This window comes from Periplaneta americana, chromosome 15 (genome assembly GCF_040183065.1).
Source record: "Periplaneta americana isolate PAMFEO1 chromosome 15, P.americana_PAMFEO1_priV1, whole genome shotgun sequence".
Taxonomy (NCBI): Eukaryota; Metazoa; Arthropoda; class Insecta; order Blattodea; family Blattidae; genus Periplaneta; species Periplaneta americana.
Genome location: NC_091131.1, coordinates 122,602,830 through 122,625,361, shown reverse-complemented (window position 1 = coordinate 122,625,361; position 22,532 = coordinate 122,602,830). Strand labels below are relative to the sequence as shown.

The 22,532-nt window shown below is 37.4% G+C and overlaps 1 protein-coding gene across 1 annotated transcript in view; it reads left to right on the top strand.

Moving 5' to 3' along the window:
- The first annotated feature begins 273 nt into the window (after nt 1–273).
- Hey (Hairy/E(spl)-related with YRPW motif) overlaps nt 274–22,532 on the top strand; it is a 120,253-nt gene continuing 97,994 nt past the window's right edge. The window contains exons 1-2 of the mRNA XM_069848096.1: nt 274–1,400; nt 10,150–10,367. Coding sequence (XP_069704197.1) covers nt 1,333–1,400; nt 10,150–10,367 — 286 coding nt within the window. The 5' untranslated portion in view covers nt 274–1,332. The remainder of the gene's footprint in view (nt 1,401–10,149; nt 10,368–22,532) is intronic.

Sequence of the window (22,532 nt, the reverse complement as noted above, 5' to 3'; positions counted from 1 at the left end):
TAACCTCTTTTTTATGCGTATTTCAGGATCTCATAACCTGCAAAAAGGGGTCTCCCCTCTTTTTTCTTCAACTTTCCCACACTTTACAAATCCCCCCCTATTCGTACCCTTCTACTTCCTCTCGGTCAGATATTACAAAAGTCCTGTGAAAAACTGCCGCCCTGTTGTTGCCACCCGCGCCCGAGCGACAGCCTGCCGGGAGGGGAGCGTGGCCGTGAGTGGGGCTGCCAGGCGGCCGACACACTCAGACAGCGGCAGTCCACGCGCAACGAGCGGTCGTGCCGGATGCTGCCAGACGACGTTCGAGTTAATTGTTGATTATCTGAGTGTGTGTGGATGGAGAAGGAGGGAGAGGTCACCGTTGACCGAGACTTTTATCACATTCCGTCGCACGTTCCAATATCTCATTTGAGCTAATGTAATGGCATCCGCGTTGTTATTTATTGTGCTCAACGATAAATTAAACTGACGAAATTGTTGATGAGTTTTAGTGAATTTGTAACATTTTACACTTGAGAATATCAAGTGTCATAATATTTTGAGTGTTCATCAAGAGAGAAGTGTCTTATAACAGTAATTTTCGTGGATTATAATTTGTGGTTCAGTTTGTCAAATCGTTATACCGCATGCATATCACGTGATGTGAATTTGAAGAATCTCTGAAGAATCTGAAGTGATGTAACAATAATCGATTTTAAAGACTGTTCATATCTTGTTTGAGATCCATATTGCTATCTTTTATGCACATAAAATTGTGGACCAAATTGTGGACGTAAGTTCGTTTCTGATTTACAAACACAGTTTGTATTCGTCTTGAACTTTACGCCTCTATTTTATAACAGATAAATCACACACGTTATTGTTGAATATCTTTCACTCAATCTGTGTACATTTTACTGATTATTTCACACTTATGAACAGTTTCTGGAGTAACTATTCGTACTTTTTCAGTGTTGGACTTAACCTATATACATCCTTTTTAATCGAAGAAAAGATTTCAATCTTCGAACATTCTGATAAATCCTACGAAGCAGTGAATGTGATTCTGTATCATCGTTGGTAGTGATTGAACTGCTCTATCGGATGAACATGCCAGTGACGAGTGACAGGTTCAGTTGACGATATAATCAACTGACCGCAAACTGTTAAATAGTGTATTTTGTCTTACACTTGAGAAGGGACTTAGCCGTTAACCTGTGGCGTGTGGTTGTGCCCCGGGGGGCTGCTCCCCCCGACAGCGTGGTGGATCCTCAACCTCCCCTGCACTGGGGCTACAGTGGCGGGTCTAATAACTGGCCCACACCCACAGGTGGCTCCAGCAGCAGACCCCCCATGAAGAGACACCATAGCGAGAGTGATGACTGCGACGATGTCTTCTCGGAGGAGTCTTCCAAAGAACAGTAAGTGATTTCCCTCTTCAGACCAGTTCATTACTGTAGTTCCTACGTAACCGTAAAGGAACGACGCAGATGCTATGAGGGTAACCTTAAAACATTAAATTCTGAAATAATAGTTTATGCACAAATAGCCTATGTAATTTAGCTGACGCCTTCTCAATAAATGTGCCGAGATTTATTCTACAGTCTGCATACATTCCCTGTTCGCCTTGTTAATTTCATTTTCTCATGTCCGTAGCATTTATTTCAATTTCCTATGTGTAAGTAATACCAATTTAATAATAATATAATTTTATCCATGTTCATGAACTTGATATGAAGACGTAATTCATTCAAAATAATTATTTTCTGTCCTTAAAAGTATGGTAGAGTTTTCGTCAGAAGTTCATGATCCATATCGGTAGAAGTTTTTGTACTTTTAATATCAATCCATTAACAGTATCTTTAATCTCACGAACGAACTCATATTTTATTATTTCGTTTCCTTTATAACCTATTTCCTTTTCAAGTCTTTGTCGATATTTAGATGTGACATATGAGCGCGTCTGTTTTTCTGTTTAGGACAGTATAGTCTCATTCAGATGTTTATGGCTGTATTATTTTATAAAAGTTTAGCAAAATAGTTTAAAAAATATTAGTAGCTAAGTTACATCCGCAAAAACAAGTTTATTTAAGGAGACCTGATGACTATTTTTTAAATTAATTTTCCGATTAAAATATTCAAATGACGTTTATATCTCAAAACCATATTCAACAGGGTCATACTGCAGAGACGGCAATTCTAATATTTTTCTTCCTCTTTTTCTCATTGTCTCATTCTTCTTCCTCCTCATCATCATTTCATCATCATCATCATCATCACCATCACCAAAACCACTTACTCTTATTCATGACCATTTGAAGAATGTATTGTATTTTGTAATAGTCTATAAGATCTAACCAGTAGGTCTACGTTAAGCTTCCGCAGGAGTAACTTAGTAGGCGTATCTGAGCATTTCCTGAAATAAGCCCAGTTTCAAATAGGCCTACTGTAAGTCTTGTACGAGTATGGCTCATATTCTTTTGCTGTTCTAAAATACAAAGCAATTTTGTGCCATCATTTGAAACAAGTATTGATTTAACTTGTTGTTTAATTAACTGTCCGAAGACATCTCTGAACCTCATAAATGATAACAACCAGACACCACTTATAAGGCAACTAGGACAGCAGATAATGGGGTAGGTTGGCTAGTTCTTTTCCCCCTCCATTGCATACATCGCCAATTAGCTAAATGTACACTAATCAGACTTCAGATGTATACAAACAATTGTTCTTCCTCTGATACTAGTCGTCACATGAGATGTACTGCCTGATAATAGATGTAGGCCTGCATATCAACCAGAACCTCATTCAGAGGCACGATTTAATTTACTGTATGTCATTGATAATTAAAAATACTGTCTTTAGTTTTCACGCCCACTTTCGGATCTCTTCAATTATTGTAATGTCAATACATTTTAGCTCTTTTCAGCTTTAGTAAGCACCAATTTTAGGTGCCGTAGTATAGACTCAGCATTCCGTCTTACGATGTTTTTTTTTTTTTTTTTTTTTTTTTTTTTAAATTTCAATTGCATTTGTTTGAGGTTACTGTTCGTTTGATCTCCTCAAAAGTATATTATTTTATCACTGAAACAATTGATTTAGACATTATGATACAGTAGCTACTATAAATCTTGCCTTACATCATCGTTATATTATTATTATTGTTATTATTATTATTATTATTATTATTATTATTATTATTATTATTATTATTATTATTATTATTATTATTATTGGTAGACAAATGCCAGGCGCCAGGTCGCCATGGCTTCTGAATATTTCTATGTGGCGCCTGAGTTTTTTTTATATTGAATTCAAAATATTTAGGACTTTGATTTCTTTTATGTCGCTACAACTAATAGGCCTACATAATGTTGGCAAAATCGATTGTAGGAAGAAATTCTAGTGTGTAATGTGTTTCATTAATTACATAATTATAATACTATTTAAATACATTTTAGTAAATGTAACTTTATCTGCTTGAATGGGTTTGTGAGTAAAATGTGAGGTGGCTCCTGAAAAAAAAAAAAAAAAAAAAGAGAGATTACCGCCTGACAGTTTTGGAGTTTTTGCCTTCTAAAATCAATATTTACTTATTTTGGGATTATTTTATTAGATTTCTAATATGAAATTTCGGGAAATGAACCCACTGAAGTCTGTGTATTGCAGATTTTAATTGAAAACTTCATGAATTGAACGTTTTAATAGACGGTTTTTACTTTCTCTCTGGAAAAAGTAATATTTGTAATAGTACTCCAAAAAAATATTTCTAGTTTTCACAGCAATAAGTAGGCCTACACGTTTTCAGCATCCTTGATGACGGAAAAATGTTTTGGGCATATCGTCTATCGTTCATCTCCGTTTTATTATGTATGTGTACAGCGACTTCTTCTAAATTATTAGACTATTTTCTTCTTAGATCTACCAATATAGGCCTATGTGCATAGATTTATTCCAGAATGTCGCATATAAATTAATAGACCTATAGGATGTTCCATAAAAACTGAAGATTTAATTTGGTAATAAAAATAATTAATTACGTAGGCCTTTTGAAAAAATACAAATAGGTTTATTTTAGTACAAAGTGCACTTATTACGGTTAATAGTGAAACACATATCAGACAATGTTCTCCGCCACTCTACTGACACTCTCCTTCTTTCGACAAAATTTTCAGTGGCTTTTCCATGCAGCTGCACAACAACTTCGTCAATGATAGTCGGATCTTAGAAATTGTTCGTGGATTTTTTAAATAAATACCAGATTTCACAATCTCCCAAGCAAATACTCATAGCGTATAAAACACAAGATCTCGGTGACATTTCTAGCCGTCGTTACGTTAAGATGAGACAGGCAGGAGATTTTTTTTCGCAACAAATCAATTATTTGGTTACGCCGTTTTATTTGAACCACATGTATCCAGATTTGTATCGTCCAATTGAGACCACAAAAACTTCTCTTCGAATTTGTTAATCAGTCTCTCAACTGTTTACTTTAAGAGCATTTTATCGACCGAAAATTCCATTAAGTCTTCCAACTAAAGGCTGGTTTACAATAAACCGAGAACGAGAACGGAAATATTGTTAAAATAAATGTATTTAAATGTGAGCGTTCATAGTTAACTATTGTGAATGCTCACATTTAAATACATTTATTTTAACATTATTTCCGTTCTCGTTGTCGTTTCCGTTCCCGGTTTATTGCGAACCAGCCTTAATTCTGCATAACATTCTCTGTACCGTTACCTATAATTAATGTGTTTTCACAATAACAATGCGTTGTTCCTTCGTGTGGAATTCCAAAACGTTCGGCGAAGAAACTCCGTTATACTTTCTTCATGCTATGTTTTCACAATAACAGTGCTCCATAACAACTAGTCGCAACAAAAACAGATGGAAAAAAAAAGTTCCACTAATAACCGCAGTAGATGCACTTTGTATTAAAAATATTTCAAGCTTCAATGTCAGTGGGGAGGGAAACATTTAAAAGGTAGAAATTGGAACCGAAAATGTATATGTAGTAAGTTCCAAGCCTGTTGACCATTTGTCTCACTTCAAATCTCTCCGTTCTATTGAAGGAATATTAGAGAATTTTGAAAGAGAAAAGCGAAAATGGACATAATCTAATAGCTACCAAATCAGGTGAGGGAAAAGCACGACAGAGAAGCAACAGTTCAGGATCGCCGAAGATGTTAAAACCTATCGAGCGTGGAGTGACCGGTGCCACAGTCCTTACGAGAAAAGGGATCACAGCCCTTGCATTTATTATTAATGAAGCTTGAGTAAACTCTCCCCAGAGTACCGAAGGAAATCTGCGAAAGCCAGACTCAGATTTAGAAGAATTTCGTTAGGAAAAATGCCGAAATTTGTGTGAAGAGGCAGATGTAAGTTCGTAGCCCATTTCTTTTAGGGCTCATCTCGACATTTAGCTTACAATTAGTATCCTAGGAGAACCAGAGGTGGGATGAGTTGTCTTAAGGTGATGCGCTGTTGAAATTTCTAAAATTTACCGCCAAGGAAATAGGTAGACTACTCTTGGTATTCATTTCTGTTACAGGCTGAGTGAACCCTAGGGCCATAGATTAGATCAGTCAGCGGCGTAGTTCAGGCGGTAGGCGCGTTAACCTACTGTTCCTCAGTTGCACCCGGAGAGGGATTCGATTTCCGCTTGGACAGGTTAACTGGTTAAGGTTTTTTCCACGAGGTTTTCTCCAAGTGTAGGGCTAACGTCAGGTAATCCTATGGCGAATCCTCGCCGTCATCTCGCTATCACCTATTCCTTCGACACTAATTAACCTTATAGTTGATGCAGTCTCGTTAATAACCGACAAAAGAAAATAATTAGATGAACGGAGAAAATCCATGACACTTCGGAAATCAAGCCTACGTCCTTGCAGTTTTCAACGTCTTAGCTGCGACGCTACCGCGCGCTCTATTTAAACTGTTCAGTTTATAAAAGAAGTTAAATATCTAAAAAAAAAAAAAAAAAAAATGGGATAGTAAAGAATGCCTTTATTGTATATACAAGAGAACGAATGTTCATTTTTTATTGTAATTAAATTAGGCTATTTCATTCATGTACTATATCTTTTGAATAATAGTTGAAGGAAATAAACAGTAACCGTTAATATCCTTAGTAACATGAAACACGTTAAACGTGTAATGAAAAAGAATGTCCCATCGTAGTGTCATTTCTACTATATACGTGGTATAAGTATATAGACCTACATACAGGCCTATATAGTGTTCTGCCAAATGGGAGGTCTTTCATTGCATACCCAGCATTCTCCAAACCTATTTCTTATCTTCCTCTTTGTCTTCGAATATGATCCATATATCTTAATGTCGTCTATCATCTGATATCTTCTTCTGCCTCGAACTATTCTTCCGTTCACCAATCATTCTAGTGCATCCTTTAGTAGACAGCTTGCTTTGCCATTGCTATTCTCTTTTTGACTTCCTGGCAGCAACTCATATTACTGCTTATAGTACACCCCAAATATTTGAAGCTATCCACTTGCTCTACTCCCTTATTTAATATCTGCATGTTCGCCTTTTTTACTTTTCTTCCAACAACCATGGTCTTCTCAGCCTGTGACTCAACTAATTTCTCTTTCTCTTCCTGATCAGTTTCAGCATCATTCTTTCTTCACCCACTCTTTCCAATACAACTTGATTTCTTATTCTGTCTATTTCACATGCTCCATTCTCCTCTACAGCCACATTTCAAATGCTTCTAGTCGCTTCTCTTCATTTCGTCGTAATGTGCATGTTTCTACTCCATACAATGTCACACTCCACATAAAGCACATCGCTAGACTCTTCCTTAGTTATTTTTCCAGAGGTCCGCAGAAGATGCTCCTCAAGTATTTGAAGCTATCCACTTGCTCTACTCCCTTATTTAGTATCTGCATGTTTGCCTGTTTTACTTTTCTTCCAACAATCATGGTCTTCGTCTTGTTTGCATTTATATTCATCCCATACTGCTCACAGCTGTCATTTAGCTCCACTAATATGTTCCTTAGTATCGTCTCTTCTTCTGCTAACAACGCCATATCACCAGCAAATCTTATACACTTTATTCTTCTTCCTCCTGCTATCACCCCTCCCATGTTCTGAAAACAATTCTATGTAGGTTTAATTGTTTTAATTAAAAAAGTAAATGTCATTGACAAATAAAATATATAACGAAAATAGAAATCATGTCTTAGTGAAGAAATGAATATAAACATTTCCATTGTCTTTTCTTTCCACTATAAAATTATTTCAATATCGTCTCATCGTAATACCGAACTTGAATATTCTCTTCCGTTGAAAAGGATGGTTAAAAAGGTGCCTACTACTTGTAAAAAATAAGTAGGCTTACTCGTAACTAATGAATATCAATCTTTATAGGTCTACCTCCTTTGTAAATCTGAGAGAAGTTCCAAAAAATTATTCGCATTTCATGAGTTAAATCGCGAACAGCAAGTTCAAACATCTGCAATGCTATTATGTGAATGAGCCATTCACAAAGTTCAGTAGGGAGTGAGGAGACAACAGCTTGAGGAAACATCTGTTCTAAGAAACACATTTCTCCAGATGACGGCTCTAAACTTGGACCTTCGGGTATTTAACAGAACTGTACCAATGCATGAGTAGGTCGTGGTGCACACTGCATTGCAAAATGTAACGTTCTCTATCCTCTTAGGTAAAGATCCATAATCATGTTGTTTCCACCATGTAACTCTCTAAAAATTTAGAAAAAAAATGACAGGAACTAGCTTTACTAAGCTACATATTTTCACGTAGAACTACGTGTTCTTCTTGTATTCTCCTTGTTCTCTTCATTTTTCCATCGTTCTTCTTGTATGCTCCTCGTTTTCCTTATCTTTCCCTTGAGTTACTCCTGTTCTCCTTGTTATTCACATTGTTTTCCATGTATTCCCATTTTTCTCTTGTATTCCCTTGATCTCCTTGTATTCTTTTTATTCTCGTTGTTTTACCCTTGTTCTCCTTGTAGTATTCTCTGTATTCTAATTGTCTTCCTCTTGATCTCCTTGTAGTTCCCCTTTTCTCCTTGTCTTACCCTTATTATTCTTGTTCGTCTTGTATTTCCCTTCTTCTCCTTGTATTCTCTTTGCTTTAATTGTTTTTCCTTTGTGCCCATTTTATTCCCATTGTTTCGTTTCTCTTCGCCTTCTCCTGTATTTATTTTCCTTCTGTATTGGTGAGAGGGAGTTGCATTTTTACGTGATAGCCAATTCATAAGTATAACCCTCCCCTCCCACCACACTCAAGGGAAAGATGCAGTCCTACGTCAAAAATCCGAGTTGAAGATCCGAAAACATGAAATGGAATTGCATTTGTGTTGTTCAAATTAACTATGAAACAATGATCTAATTAGTGTGATTTGAGGCCTTCTCGATGGTAAACGTTGTGCGAGGTTTCGGGTAGACCTATTTGTACAGAGTCCTAAAGTAATGCAGAGATATGCAGCGTTTCGGTGCTACGTGTCCGATTCATCCTGGAAGGTAGCTTAAAGGTAACGGGTAAACCAATCTGTCATTCTCATGCAGGCTATATACTTATCCCGCAATCACTACACCTTCAGTCAGAAGAATAGTTTTTGGTAATGGCTCCAACAAAGAGGTTTACCAGTTCTCCTCACCTTACCTTCCCTGATAATGGAGCCGACATGTAGCTCCGAAACATTGGATGTCTGTACAAAGAGTCCAATGCTAGAGAATAACTCTTGGTAATGGATCCAACAGATAGGTTTCCCAATTCTCCTTTCCCTACCGTCTCTGATAATGGAGCCAAAATGTAGCTCCGAAATATTGGAAGTCTGTACAAGAGGTCCAATCTGGAGAATAGCTCTTTGTATAGATCCATCAGGTTGTTTTCTTTATTCCCCTTTCCCTACCTTCCCTAATGATGGAGCCAACATGTGGCTCCTAAACGATGGTTGTGTGTACACGGAGTCCAGTCTTGTATAATAGCTTTTGGTAACAGGTTCAACAGATAGGATTCTATGTTCCCTTTTCTCTACCTTCCCTGATAATAGAGTCGACATGTAGTTTTGAATTATTGGATGTCTGTACAAAGGGTCCAGTTCTGGAGAATATATTTTTGTAATGGATCAAACAGATAGGTTATAGGTTTCCTCATTCCCTTTCCATACCTTCCCTGATGAAGAAGTCGATATGTAGCTCTGAAGCATTGGATGTCTGTACAAGGAGTTCAGTCCTGGAGAATAGCTCTTGGTAATGGATCCAACAGATAGGTTTCCCAATTCTCCTTTCCCTACCGTCTCTGATAATGGAGCCGACATGTAGCTCCGAAACATTGGACTCCAGTCCTGGAGAATAGCTCTTGGTAATGGATCCAACAGATAGGTTTCCCAATTCTCCTTTCCCTACCGTCTCTGATAATGGAGCCGACATGTAGCTCCGAAACATTGGACTCCAGTCCTGGAGAATAGCTCTTGGTAATGGATCCAACAGATAGGTTTCCCAATTCTCCTTTCCTTACCGTCTCTGATAATGGAGCCGACATGTAGCTCCGAAACACTGGATGTCTGTACAAGGAGTTCAGTCCTGGAGAAGAGCTCTTGGTAACGGATCCAACAGATAGATTTTCTCGTTCCCTTTTCTCTACCTTCCCTGATAATGGAGTCGACATGTAACCCCAAAACACTGGATGTCTGTACAAGGAGTCGAGTCTGGAGAATAGCTCTTGATAAAGGATCCAACAGGTTGGTTTCTCTGTTTCTCTTTCCCTACCGTCCCTGATCATGGAGCCAACATGTAGTTCCGAAACTATGGATGTCTATATATCTACCCTATCACGTTGTAATTACCCAAAATCCTCGCACTTTTCAATGTCAACCTTGCATTTGTCTTATGCCTAGGTATTGGGGCCTGTAAAAACCTTGGCTTTGGACTTCGCCGGTGCTTTTCTACACTGTAATTATCTATTACTCTTTGGAGTTCGTAAGCCACTTTTGTAGATCTTCTTCAGAATCAGGAAGGATAACTTGGTCGTCAGCAAATAAGATACGGTATATCTATTAATTTAAATTATTATTTAGCTGTTCCTGCCAATTGCGTGAATGTATAAATTAAAGAAAGCATGGCGTCAATGGAGATATGCAAGAGTTGCAGCGATATAACTTCAGGTCGGTGGTTGCAGGTGTTCGTCACCAGGGGACGCAGACAGCTGTCAAATGCTGAGTCGTAAGAAAAGACGAGGCATCATCGAGAAGCGACGTCGGGACCGCATCAACACGAGCCTCACAGAGCTGCGACGCTTGGTACCTACCGCCTTTGAGAAGCAGGGTTCAGCCAAGCTAGAGAAGGCCGAAATCTTGCAGATGACTGTGGATCACCTCAAAATGCTGCACGCCAAAGGTCAGTTCCATTACGATTCAGTTTTCAGCTTCCTTCACTTATGGACAAGAAACGAAGAGACGACACAGAGAACAGAAAATTACATGGTTGGCTCGGATTTTCTAACTATATCAGTTAGATCTTCTTGTGCCGTGTCATAGGTGTCCATAATAACTTCATGGAATATAACTCTTACACAATACGTTTGCAATCGAAAACACTTCCCCTTTAATAATAATGTTGATAAGATGAGAACAATTTTTTCTTTTTTTTTTTTTTTTGCTGTTATTTGTACTCGTTTTAACATCTCTGGTCATATCACGAGTCACAAATCTTACCCGAACTGGCCAGATTCAGATTCACTCCCATTCTCATTTTGTTTTAATGAAATAGTATAATGGAAATGTCGGAACAGAAATATCGTCTCCTTGCATTTAGTTCAGTTATTAACTTACTCTAAACAGAATGGACTTCTTCACTATCTCCAGTCTGCCGCAGGTAATACATTTATAACCACTCGTATGATTCAATTTGTTTACATTCTACAAGTGTTAAAATTTTATTTCATTCCGCCCTAGTGTCCCACCCTGCTTATTTATCTGTTGAATATTATATTGCTTTAGACCAGCGGTCATCAGCACAGTGCACCCTCGGGCTAGCGTCTCTTACTCGCGCATAAGAGACTGCACTATGGTACATGCTGGTGGGTATAGGCTACTCCCTCCCTCTCCCTTCTGCACGACGGTGCATATTTAGATACACTTCTTACCCGTTAAGTTACTTGTTTGAGCGAGTGCTGAAGACCATTGCTTTAGACCCTATAATTTTTGCCTATTCATCAAAAATAGGCCTACTGTTCATTTTCGTTTGTCTTCTTATATTTTTGAAGCACTAGGCTATATGTTTAGTCAGCTATTCGAAGACTGGTTGAAATCTCATGATACCAATAAAGCATCATTCATGAGGCAATTAAGCCAGAAGATAATGGGGTAGGGTGGCATTTTCCCCTCCATTTCATACATCGCTGACTAGTAATATAGTTCACTAATAACACGTGAGATATATGCAAAAATCGTTCTTCATCTGACATAATGTATCGTCAAATGAAATGTACAGTCTTACTGTACTACCAAAACTTCTGTGGCGTTGACCTAGAAAATCGAGCGCTAGTGCAGTACTTATCACCTACCAGCTAGGGCTTGGGAGTGCCAAGCTACTTGGCACTGGAGTACGATTTTCATAATTGCGTCAGTTACTGTGTTGGCACGTCTGATGAAATCATCATTAAGGATGGTGAAAACTGTGTTATGTCGACCACTAATCGAGGGTAGGTGACAACACTGGAGACACCGGAGAGAAATTCAACAAGCTGATAATGACGAGTTGGGACTTAACGGCTGGGTGAAAGATCGGCCAGATGATGTCAGTGATCTACAGTAGTGGTTCGCATATTTTCCTAGTCAGAAGTTTTGGCGCATTAGGAGAAAAACGTTTGTCGCACGGGTACTTTATAAGTCCTATAAAGCAGACAGTGCGCATGATCAGAGTACGAGCGACCTGGTTCACAAAAGAAGGACTAGTTGAGGTAATAAAATTAGTTTTGTTTCGTGGTATGTCTGATCATGCGCAATGCCTCCTTTCTGGGACTTATAAAGTATCCGTGCGACAAAACTTTTTTCTAAGACTGTACTCCCTGATAATAGATGTGTCAGCAAGAACCTACATTAGAAGGATCTGAAACATTAATTTGAGTTTCATATTTGTAGTATTTTTTTTTTTTTTAATATTGTTCGGTCCGGTTACTTGCGCGTAAGTCAGAATTGAGCCTGAGATGTTTTCTGAAATCCGTCAAATGAAGATTATTATGTTGGTGGTGGCAATTGTAGTAATTGTGAAAGTGATGAAGATGATAGTGGCGGAGTGTGAAAGGTAGGTCTAAGAGAAACTGAAGCACTAGATGAATTCTCATATACCGAAAATTGTGCCTTATTTGCCAAAAATAATATTAGTCTACATTAGTTTATTTAACTAAGAAAGAAAAAGAATCCATGACAAACTTGTTTCATAACCGTTTTGTACCGCGAGTCTCGAAAGTTCAGTACCAAATGGGTACCGGTAACGCTAGCCTTCATACAACTCTTCCGCACTACAACTATGCTAAATAAGTTGCCTACTTAGCACGGAGAAATTGAAGTTGTGTACGTTACCGATTTTGTTCGTATGATAACTGATACTATGATAATTAATATTTGTTTCTTGTTCACAAAGGTATTTAAGCTCATTGCTCAGGTTCAAAATGTGCTCTGTTCACTCGAAAACAATAGCCTATGTTATACGATCCAAAGTTTCATGAGTATAGCTAGTGGAATGTTTTGTGTGTCGTTTTCGATTCTGTTCAGCGTTTCAGCTGTCTAAAACTTCTTATTTCACGTAGCATGAGAGAAAAAATCAAGAGGTGTAAGATACGGTGAACGTAGAGGCCAAGTTTTAGGACCACGTCGTTCAATTCAACGTTCCCCAAATATGATACGTAAGTTTGGCGAACCGATAAAGCATGTGCTGCTATTTCATCAAGCTGAAACCACATTCTTTACGTTTTTTAAGTGTCAGATCATGTAACTATTCCATTGAAACGCTGTAAAACTTGCCGGATAAGTTGTGCTGGTTGTTATGATCGTCAAAGAAGTTTCCTCCCTTCGTTTACTAAAGGCGGGTACTTAACCGTTCGTCATTCACCTATATGAAGCCACTTACAGTATGTAGGCCAATTTATCGACAGAATCGGTGCCCAAGTGCGCCATAAGACGCTGGTCTACGCTACACCCGCGATGGTGGTGATGATGATGATGATGATGATGATGATGAGGGTGATGCAGATTTGTTGGGAAACCACAGGGGAACTAAGCTTCCGGAGAAAACTCCTGCGTTACCTGAACCATGAGCTTACTGAACAGAAGTTATAAATCTAGGGTACATCGGGGATCGAACCCGAGTCGACAGGATTATAAGTCCAGCGCTCTAGCCACTAGAGCCTTTAGAGATATCAGAATGCCGCTTATGAATTTATTTTGTATACTCTCGTGATGTTATCTGCACAAAGTAGCAGGACCTACAGACTCTATACGTCCTTCAGATATCGGCATTTACTGAATTGGAACTATTTCAGCTGGAAAATAATAACAATCAATTAACTTATTCGACACATAACTTTTGAAATACACGGTACAAAACAAATTTTGCAAAGTCTACTCGTGTGTATGGTACAGATTGCAGGTGGTTTGTGGGTAAACCCCTTGTGTATGTAAGCTGCTGATATTGGCCTAATGTGCTACTTCCAAATTTTGATGTGAGCGATAAATGGCCAGTAAATATTACATGGTTCCCTATCATTTTGGACAGGATTATTTTACATGCCGTAAATTCACAACTCTTGGTTTTTTGTCGCTCTAAGAAATCTATAGCTCTCTGCCAGATTTAAACTTTCGAACCTCGGATTTAATGGCAAGAATTGCAGTCAGTAGACCACCAAAAAACCTAGTACGAGTATTCATGAATAATTTCCATTCATCTTTGGTGATCATGTAACAGTGGAATGAGGATGTTGAAGAAACGGAAATGTGAAGTATTAGGCCTAGAAGAAAATCTGTAAGCGAAATTGATACTAATTTATGATGTAATGAGAATGTCGTGGACATCCATAGGACTCTGAGAAAGTCTTTCCCATATTCGCCCTGTACGCTATCTGGTTGGAATCGATCACCGAACATTTTTGATGGAAGCCATCAGCTGACCGAGTTACAAGAGGCTCAGACAAGACCCGCCACGCCGTCTTGAGAAACACGTGTCTATGTTTATCAAGTACGCGTAGGGAACCAATTAACGGAAGACTTGCTAATCGTTTTCCTGTGCAAGCCAAGCTCATTAAAACGGAATGTGTAAGATCGTGAGCGGAACTCTTCGTGCTGGTAGCTCACCCCTGCGTGGCGAGTTCGGTGGGAACAGGTGCGGGGCGCCCCTCGAAGCTAAAGCGATGTATGTCGCATTATCATTTGAGTGTTTGTACTTGAATACCTGAACATCTGGCTCCTACCGTTCTCTTCTTAAGAGTAACGCACCGAAACTGTAGGTAACTTTACAGTCGTTAGTACTGCCTGTGACGCACCACGGGAAAAGACTAGACTAAATGATAATCAATGGAGAAGTGGTGGAATCGTGGCAGAGAAAATAGCAATACATTTTGTAAATGTTCCCCGAACAATATTTTCTTATAAATTTCACTTATATTCACCCAACTTTGAATACAGATCTTTAGCATGGAGAGACAAAATTCTAGCATTTTGGGTAACGATGTATCGTAAATTTAATATATTTGCAGACAGAACTTGCACTTATGTGTAATTCTCTCTGCTAAGGTCACGTCCCAATGTTAGATTCTAACTCAACGTGCAATAGGCCTATTTAAAAATTTCCGTGGAAAAAATTGTCGGCCTTTCGCGCTGAAAAAGAAAAAGTTCCGGTAAAATTTGTGGTAGCTTAACATGATGCTGAAGCAGGTACTTTCGACATTTTCCCATTTTTCCTGTCAGAGTCTCATCTGCAAGAAATGAATAATTTTCCTTTATTAATGTAAACATTCTAAGTCCTAATTTGGATCCAGTGATATACCTATGCTTTGTTTTTTCCTTATGGAGAACCTGGGGCAACCTAACATGTAAAAATAAAGATATGAAAATGCAAAACGCAAAAACACAAACTTGCACCAACTTCTATTAGACTAGGTGAGGTCAATCCAATACTGTAGCCTATGGTGGAAAGCTTTTTCTACAGTGGGTGGTGGATTCACACTTTTTTAATCGTTAATTTTACGACGCTTTATCAACTTCTGTGGTTTTCTAGCGTCTAAGTGAGATGAAGGTGATAATAGGTTCGTTCCAGCAAGCGGTTCATATATCAGTTCATGTACGAACCAAAGATCATCTTATGCGCATGCGCTGGTTGGGTATCTGCTACGGGATTGAAACAGAACTGGATGATGTTGGAACGCTTTTTCGGATCATCGTGTACTAAATCCAGAGATGCTATAACTGTGATCATCTTTGCTAAGAACGGACTACTTAATTATTTTGCAGAAAATAGAATTTCGATCATTTTCTATAAAAAGACAACAAAAACTATGGAAGGCAAGAATTCCGCTAATTCGATGTCGTGTAGTGGGGAACTCTCATCTAGAAGTAGTTTTTTTAATTATTAATTTACGTACGTTAATGATTATACTTCTAATCAAAGTTTGCTGAAACTGATCAGAAAGAGGAAAAGGAATCGGCTGGGTCACTGGTTGAGAAGAAACTGACTTCTGAAGGATGCACTGGAAGGAATGGTGAACGGGAAAAGAGTTCGGAACAGAAGAATATATCAGATGGACGACATTAATATGGATCATATGAGGAGACAAAGAGGAAGGCAGAAAATAGAAAGTACTGGAGAATGCTGGGTTTGCAATGAAAGACTTGCCCTTGAGCAGAAAACTATGAATGAATAAATAATCAAAGTTACATGTTGAAATTGTAATTAACTATTTCAATACCGAAATAATTTTTATTCTCTATCTTTTTGGCGAAAATTTAAACTACATCTCTAGTTTTATTATTCGTTTGCATGTGCGAGAGACACATTCTTCAGTACATGCCTCAATCCGCTGACTACTTCTGACCGTTCCGGACCCGTGTCAAAAGCTTGTTGGAACGCCCGACTGCAGTACCTACATGTTTCCGGTTCAGAACTGGTTTGAAATGTGTTGGAACGCTTTTTCTGTACTTAGCATGCTCGCAATAGTTACGGACGGTTCCTGACTTGTTGGAACGAACCTAATGCTAGCGAGTGAGTTCAGGGTCCAGCGCCGAAAGTTACCCAGCATTTGCTCTTAATGGGTCGAGGGAAAACTCCGGAAAAAATCTCAACCAGGTAACTTTTCCCAACCAGTATTTTAACCCGGACCCGCAGTTTCATGATCAGACGTGCTAACCGTTACTTCACAGCGGTGGACGGATTCGTACTTGCATGTTGAAATCAATAAGCAAAGTTACGAGTTGAGTTATATAAAGGTTTTACAGGTAATTTATGGGATATTGTAAATAAATCTGGCACTAAATTTGAACTTGCAATTACTTTGCCTTATAATACGTTCACAGGCTTACCATGAAATATGAAAGAGAGATATCATGGCATTGTTAGTAAATATGGAAATGGGAAACTAGTTTTTTTTTTCAACTATTTACATGGAATCCAAATTGACCAGAAATAAGAGACAATATCTATATGAGGGACAATAATCTCATGAATTTGTTTGTTTCTTTATAGTCAGTTATATGTATAGATTTATAACAGTGATTTCGTTTATAACGAGATACTTACTAGTTAACTGTGTGCTTCATGTTACACAGTTGCATTATTATTTTTTTAACTAATGACGCCATTCACCCAAATAAAGGCAGTTATATAGACAAATTTACCGACAGAGTCGTTGCCCTGAGTGCGCCATAGGAGGCTGGTCTACACTACACCTGCGGTGAGATGATTATGGAGATTTGTTGGGATGCCACAGGGAAACCGGCGTTCCCGGAGAAAACCCTGTGTTACCTGTGTTTGCCCAACACAAGTTATAAATCGGGGATACACTGGGGATCGAACTCGGGTCCACAGAATTATAAGTCCAGCACTCTAGCCACTAGACCATCGTGGCGGCTAAGTTTCATTTTTTTACATCTCAAATTGTATATGAAGGGTTCAGAGCCATAGTGGGCCAAGCGCCATTTATTAAAAACGGAGAAAGCAAGGATTAAAGTTATGTGAATACCATAGTTTAATGAAGATTGAAGTATCATTTAGTTTTAATGTGTATACTTTATATTACTTGCTATATTTTTCCATTGAATTATGGTAATAACTTCATTTTAACCCTTGTTTTAATAAATGGCGCTTGGCCCACTATGGTTCTGAACCCTTCATATGCAGTAGATATTATTAAACGATGATTGATCATAATATACTAATAATTATTATGAGTTGAAATTAGGAGATAAATCTCTATTCCTGTCGTTTAACCCAACCAGCTTTAGCCATTTCATAGGTTTATTATTGCATGTTGAAATAGTGATGATTGTTTGCTTACTTGTATTCATACTAATTTCATTTTGTTAAAAATGTATCATAATAGATAATTACATTTTGTTATGAAATGTGAATGTAATTTACCAATCGTCACGTTCTTCATTCCAGAGAGTGTTTCTTTTTTTATGCATCGTTTGTTTCATTGAGAGAGAGACATCGGGTTACGCTAATGCGACGTTGCAGGAGTGTAGGAACTTAGGCCCACCGTTGAATTAAGGAGTCAATGTAGAATTCCGCTTTGTCTGTCTTTTCTACTTGTCGCCTTCAGTGGCAGCAGGACATTTTCTATCTCCATCTTCTTTCTTGTGCGCAACTAGTCTTCTAATATAATGGGAGCTAGGCTATAGCAGTCTACTAGAAGAAATTGTCTACATCCGCTTTCTGCATTATGATTTCTCCTTGCGTGTGCCGCTCAACATATCAGGCACTCTTTTGGAATTTCATTAAACACGTTACTCTGTTTTTACCTTTCTTCGTGTATTTCGTTCTTTTTTGTATTTTTCCTTCTGTGTGTTTATTTCCCTTATCGTTCTCTCTTTCTTTATGTATTATATGTATGATTCTTTTCCACAGTATACTTTAATTTAATTAATTTCCATTCCTTTCTATATTGTGTTTTATGTTCTTCCGTTTTAATTTCTTCTATATTTTTATTCCATCTGTATTGCAATAATTATAATCTATCTTTCCTTTTCTTCCTACCCTTTCTTTCAATTACCAGGTATATCTTTTATGTATTTCTTTTATTCACTTTCTTCCTTTCATTTATACTCATTTCTTTATTTTCCTTAATACCGGTATTTGTTACTTCAGTTATAACTTTTCTCCACATTTTTTCTCTTTTCCCTTCTTTTCTTTAATTTTTTCGAGTGCATTTTTCTTGTTTACTTTTTTCCGTTTCTCCATTTTCTGTCTTTATTTCGTTCCTTTCTTTGTTCTCTTCGTTGTCTTTTCTTCTTTCGTATTACCCTTTCTTTCCCTTTATCATCTCTTCATTCTTTTAACACGTTTCTTTCAGACCCTTCTTCCATTTCTACCCTCCCTCCTTCCTTAACTTCCTTCTCATCCCCTTCTTCCATTTCTCCCTTCCCTTTTTCCTTAACTTTTATTTATACGCTTTCTTTTTATTTATACTCATTTCTTTATTTTCTTTAATACCGGTATTTGTTACTTCTATTACACAGTACCTTTTCTCCACCATTTTTTTCTCTTTTTCCCTTTTTTCTTTAATTTTCCCAGCGGCTTTTTCTTGTTTACGTCTTCCTACCGTTTCACCTTTTTCTGTCTTTATTTCGTTTCAACATTCGTTCTCTTCGTTTTCTTTTCTCTTTTCGTATTACCCTTTCTTTCTCGTTATCCTCTCTTCAATTTTAACACGTTTCTTTTCATACCCTTCTTCCATATCCACCCTCCCTCCTTCCTTAACTTTCTTTTCATACCCTTCTTCCATTTCTACCCTTCCTCCTTCCTTAACTTTCTTTTCGTACCCTCCTTTCATTTCTACCCTCCCTCCTTCCTTAACTTTCTTTTCATTTCCTTCTTCCATTCTACCCTCCGTCTTTCCTTAACTTTCTTTTCATACCCTTCTTCCATTTCTACCCTCCCTTCTTCCTTAACTTTCTTTTCATACCCTTCCTCCATTTCTACCCTTCCTCCTTCCTTAACTTTCTTTTCATTCCCTTCTTCCATTTCTACCCTCCCTTCTTCCTTAACTTTCTTTTCATACCCTTCCTCCATTTCTACCCTTCCTCCTTCCTTAACTTTCTTTTCATTCCCTTCTTCTATTTCTCCCCTCCCTCCTTCCTTAACTTTCTTTTTATCCCGTTCTTTTTCTCCTTTCCCTTTTCGTTTTCATCATTTCGTACTTCATTTCATGATCATATTTTCTTTCTTTTCTCCATATCTCTCTTCTTTCTTTCTACATCACAAAAAGTAGCAATGTTTCTTCGCAGAAACATTAGGCCTATTATAAATTTTTTCTCCACCTGACATACCAGGCGTTCTAGAAAACTGTTTTAACGTACTTTGGTAACTTCCTTAACAATCGTAAAAGCAGTAAATATAAGTTACTTAAAAAGATAGGCCTACTTAGTAATGGTTTATTTTCACCATTTATCCCGTCGCCTGTCTACTGCTAAACGTTGCTCAGAGGCTGAACAATTTAACACAAACCGGTATTCCATGTGTTACACGTTTTAATAACGGTCAGAATTCTGAAATATTCGTGTTGTGAGCGATTCGAGGAGCTCCCGGAGTAATCATCCACCATGTAATTTCTCTGTAATTAAGGAATCATCATGATTACAGGTATAAAAACGGGCCTTGTAGTTTGAGGCAATTTGAAAAGTTGGAAAGCGGCTCTCAGCCTCTGACGGAGATGGGGTGAACAAGCCCTTGGACGCATCTCAATTATATCAGGTATGAGAGGAGCGGTCTCCCGTAATCTGTGCATTAATTCAATCACAAAGCAACAGAATACAAAGACCTTTAGCAATCTTCTCCGGGTTGTGGAGTGCAATGGCTACCAGATCCTGGTCTGCCTATTTTCCAGGTTGTGCTAGGCAGCCGTAATGAGGTCTTTCTCGCCACCGCAAAAGCTAATGGAGCCACAGGATCAGGCAATATCACGGTTTTCGTTCTGGAAACCTGAATTAGAATACCGGCGAGATGGTGTTGGGAGACAATGTCTCGGAGTAGGCCTACTCATGTTTTGTCTATCATCAATCCAGCAACAAACTTTTAACGACTTCTGATCTGTACTTAGTACACGAAACTGTTATTACTTGTATTTACAATTACAGAAAATTTACAGTGACATCTAACAAAAAAATTATTTATATCATAGAAATTCATTTTTACAATGTAAATTGCACACTATTCGAGATTTTCAGTATATTCCACCTCAAGATAAATTTATTTATAGACAACTCAGAATACTGTGTTTTAATATATAAGGCCTAAATGTTGACCGATGATATCGAGTGACGTAATTCCGCGACATAATTACAAATATAGTGCACAAATATTTAAGATTTTTGTGCTGGTCAGCCGTAATGAGGTCTTTCTCGCCACCGCATTAAGGCTGCAAAAGCTAATGGAGCCACAGGATTCAGGGCAACATCACGGTTTTCATTCTGGAGACCTGAATTCGAATACCGGCGAGATGGTGTTGGGAGACAATGTCTCGGAGTAGGCCTACTCTTGTTTTGTCTATCATCATTCCAGCAACAAACTTTCAACGACTTCTGATCTGTACTTAGTACACGAAACTGTTATTACTTGTATTTACAATTACAGAAAATTTACAGTGACATCTAGTACAAAAATTATTTATATCATAGAAATTCATCTTTACAATGTAAGAGATTTTCAATATATTCCACCTCAAGATAAATTTATTTATAGACAACTCAGAATACTGTTTTTTTAATATATAAGGTCTAAATTTTGACCGATGATATCAAGTGACGTAATTTCGTGACATAATTCAATTATAGTGTACAAATATTTAAGATTTTGATACAAAGTTTTTACAATTAACCCCGTTGGCAACACTTTTTCCTGCTGATCCAAAGCTACGCTCGGGTGTGGGATCGATTCCCGCTTGTGCTGATTATCTGGTTGAATTTTTCAGAGGTGTTCCACAACTGTAAGGCAAATGTCATGTAATCATATTGCGAATCCTCGACTTTATCTTGCCAAAAAAACATTTTGTTATTAAGAGTATCAATGCCATCTACAATAAACAACATATTAGTTGGTACAGCGTAGTTTCACAACTGACTCAAAATTTCAGTACACGGTAAAAATTTTGAATCGTCAAGAAGAAATGGAAACAGCAAGGGTCCTCAAACATAACTTTAAGCTTGAATGAAGGAAGTGAAGGAGAACAAAGTTGTTGTAGTGGATGAAGAAAGATGATGATGGTGAGGTTAATGACGAAAAGGTACAATGACACCATTATTATACAATAAGAAGGAATTAGAGAAAGTAGAAGAGGAAATAACATTATTATTATTATTATTATTATTATTATTATTATTATATTATTAGTTCACACCTGTGGAGTAACGGTTAGCGCATCTGGCCGCGAAATCAGGTGGTCCGGGTTCGATTCCCGGTTGAGACAAGTTACCTGGTTGAGGTTTTTCCGGGGTTTTCCCTCAACCCAATATGAGCAAATCCTGGGTAACTTTCGGTGCTGGACCCCGACTCATTTCACCGGCATTATCACGTTCATTCCATTCAGACGCTAAATAACCTAAGATATTGATAAAGCGTTGTAAAATAACCTACTAAAATAAAGTAAATCAAATTATTATTATTATTATTATTATCATCATTATTATTATTATTATTATTATTATTATTATTATTATTATTATTATTATTATTATTATTACGAAGACTATACAATAACAAAAATGACTGGTTTCATTATTATATTACAGTGATACTGTATAATATGTATAGCATTGTGAATAATATGGAGTAGCACTGATGATAATTAAGACGAAAGCTGTGTTAAAAAGAATAAATAACAAGTTAAATACATGTATTTTGCACATACTTTCTCACCTAATGAATTATTCAATTAATCTGAAATTATTAGGCTTAATATTGGGAGACATTATGTGAATAGTTTTTGGACATATTTTTACTTAACCCTTAAATTGGCAAAACTTCATTTTTCACACTAGTTTATTAAACCGTGTCGGACTATAAAGAAAACAACTATCGCAATGTCCATATTTTATATGTTGTGCAATATTATAGTAATTTTAATTTTCCTACCAAATTTTTTTCTATTGTTCCATTGAAATTAAAGCACATCGCCTATTAATCTGTTGTATCCTATAGGATACTTTGCGAATTTAAGGGTTAATTGAAGCGTCGGCTGGAACAACGTTATAAGTTACATTTGGTAAAATTTACAGGAGCTGCAAAAATGTGTACACGTACAACGTTGTTCTTATATGGTAGCAAACTTTTGAGCGGACAAATTTCACGTACTGCATT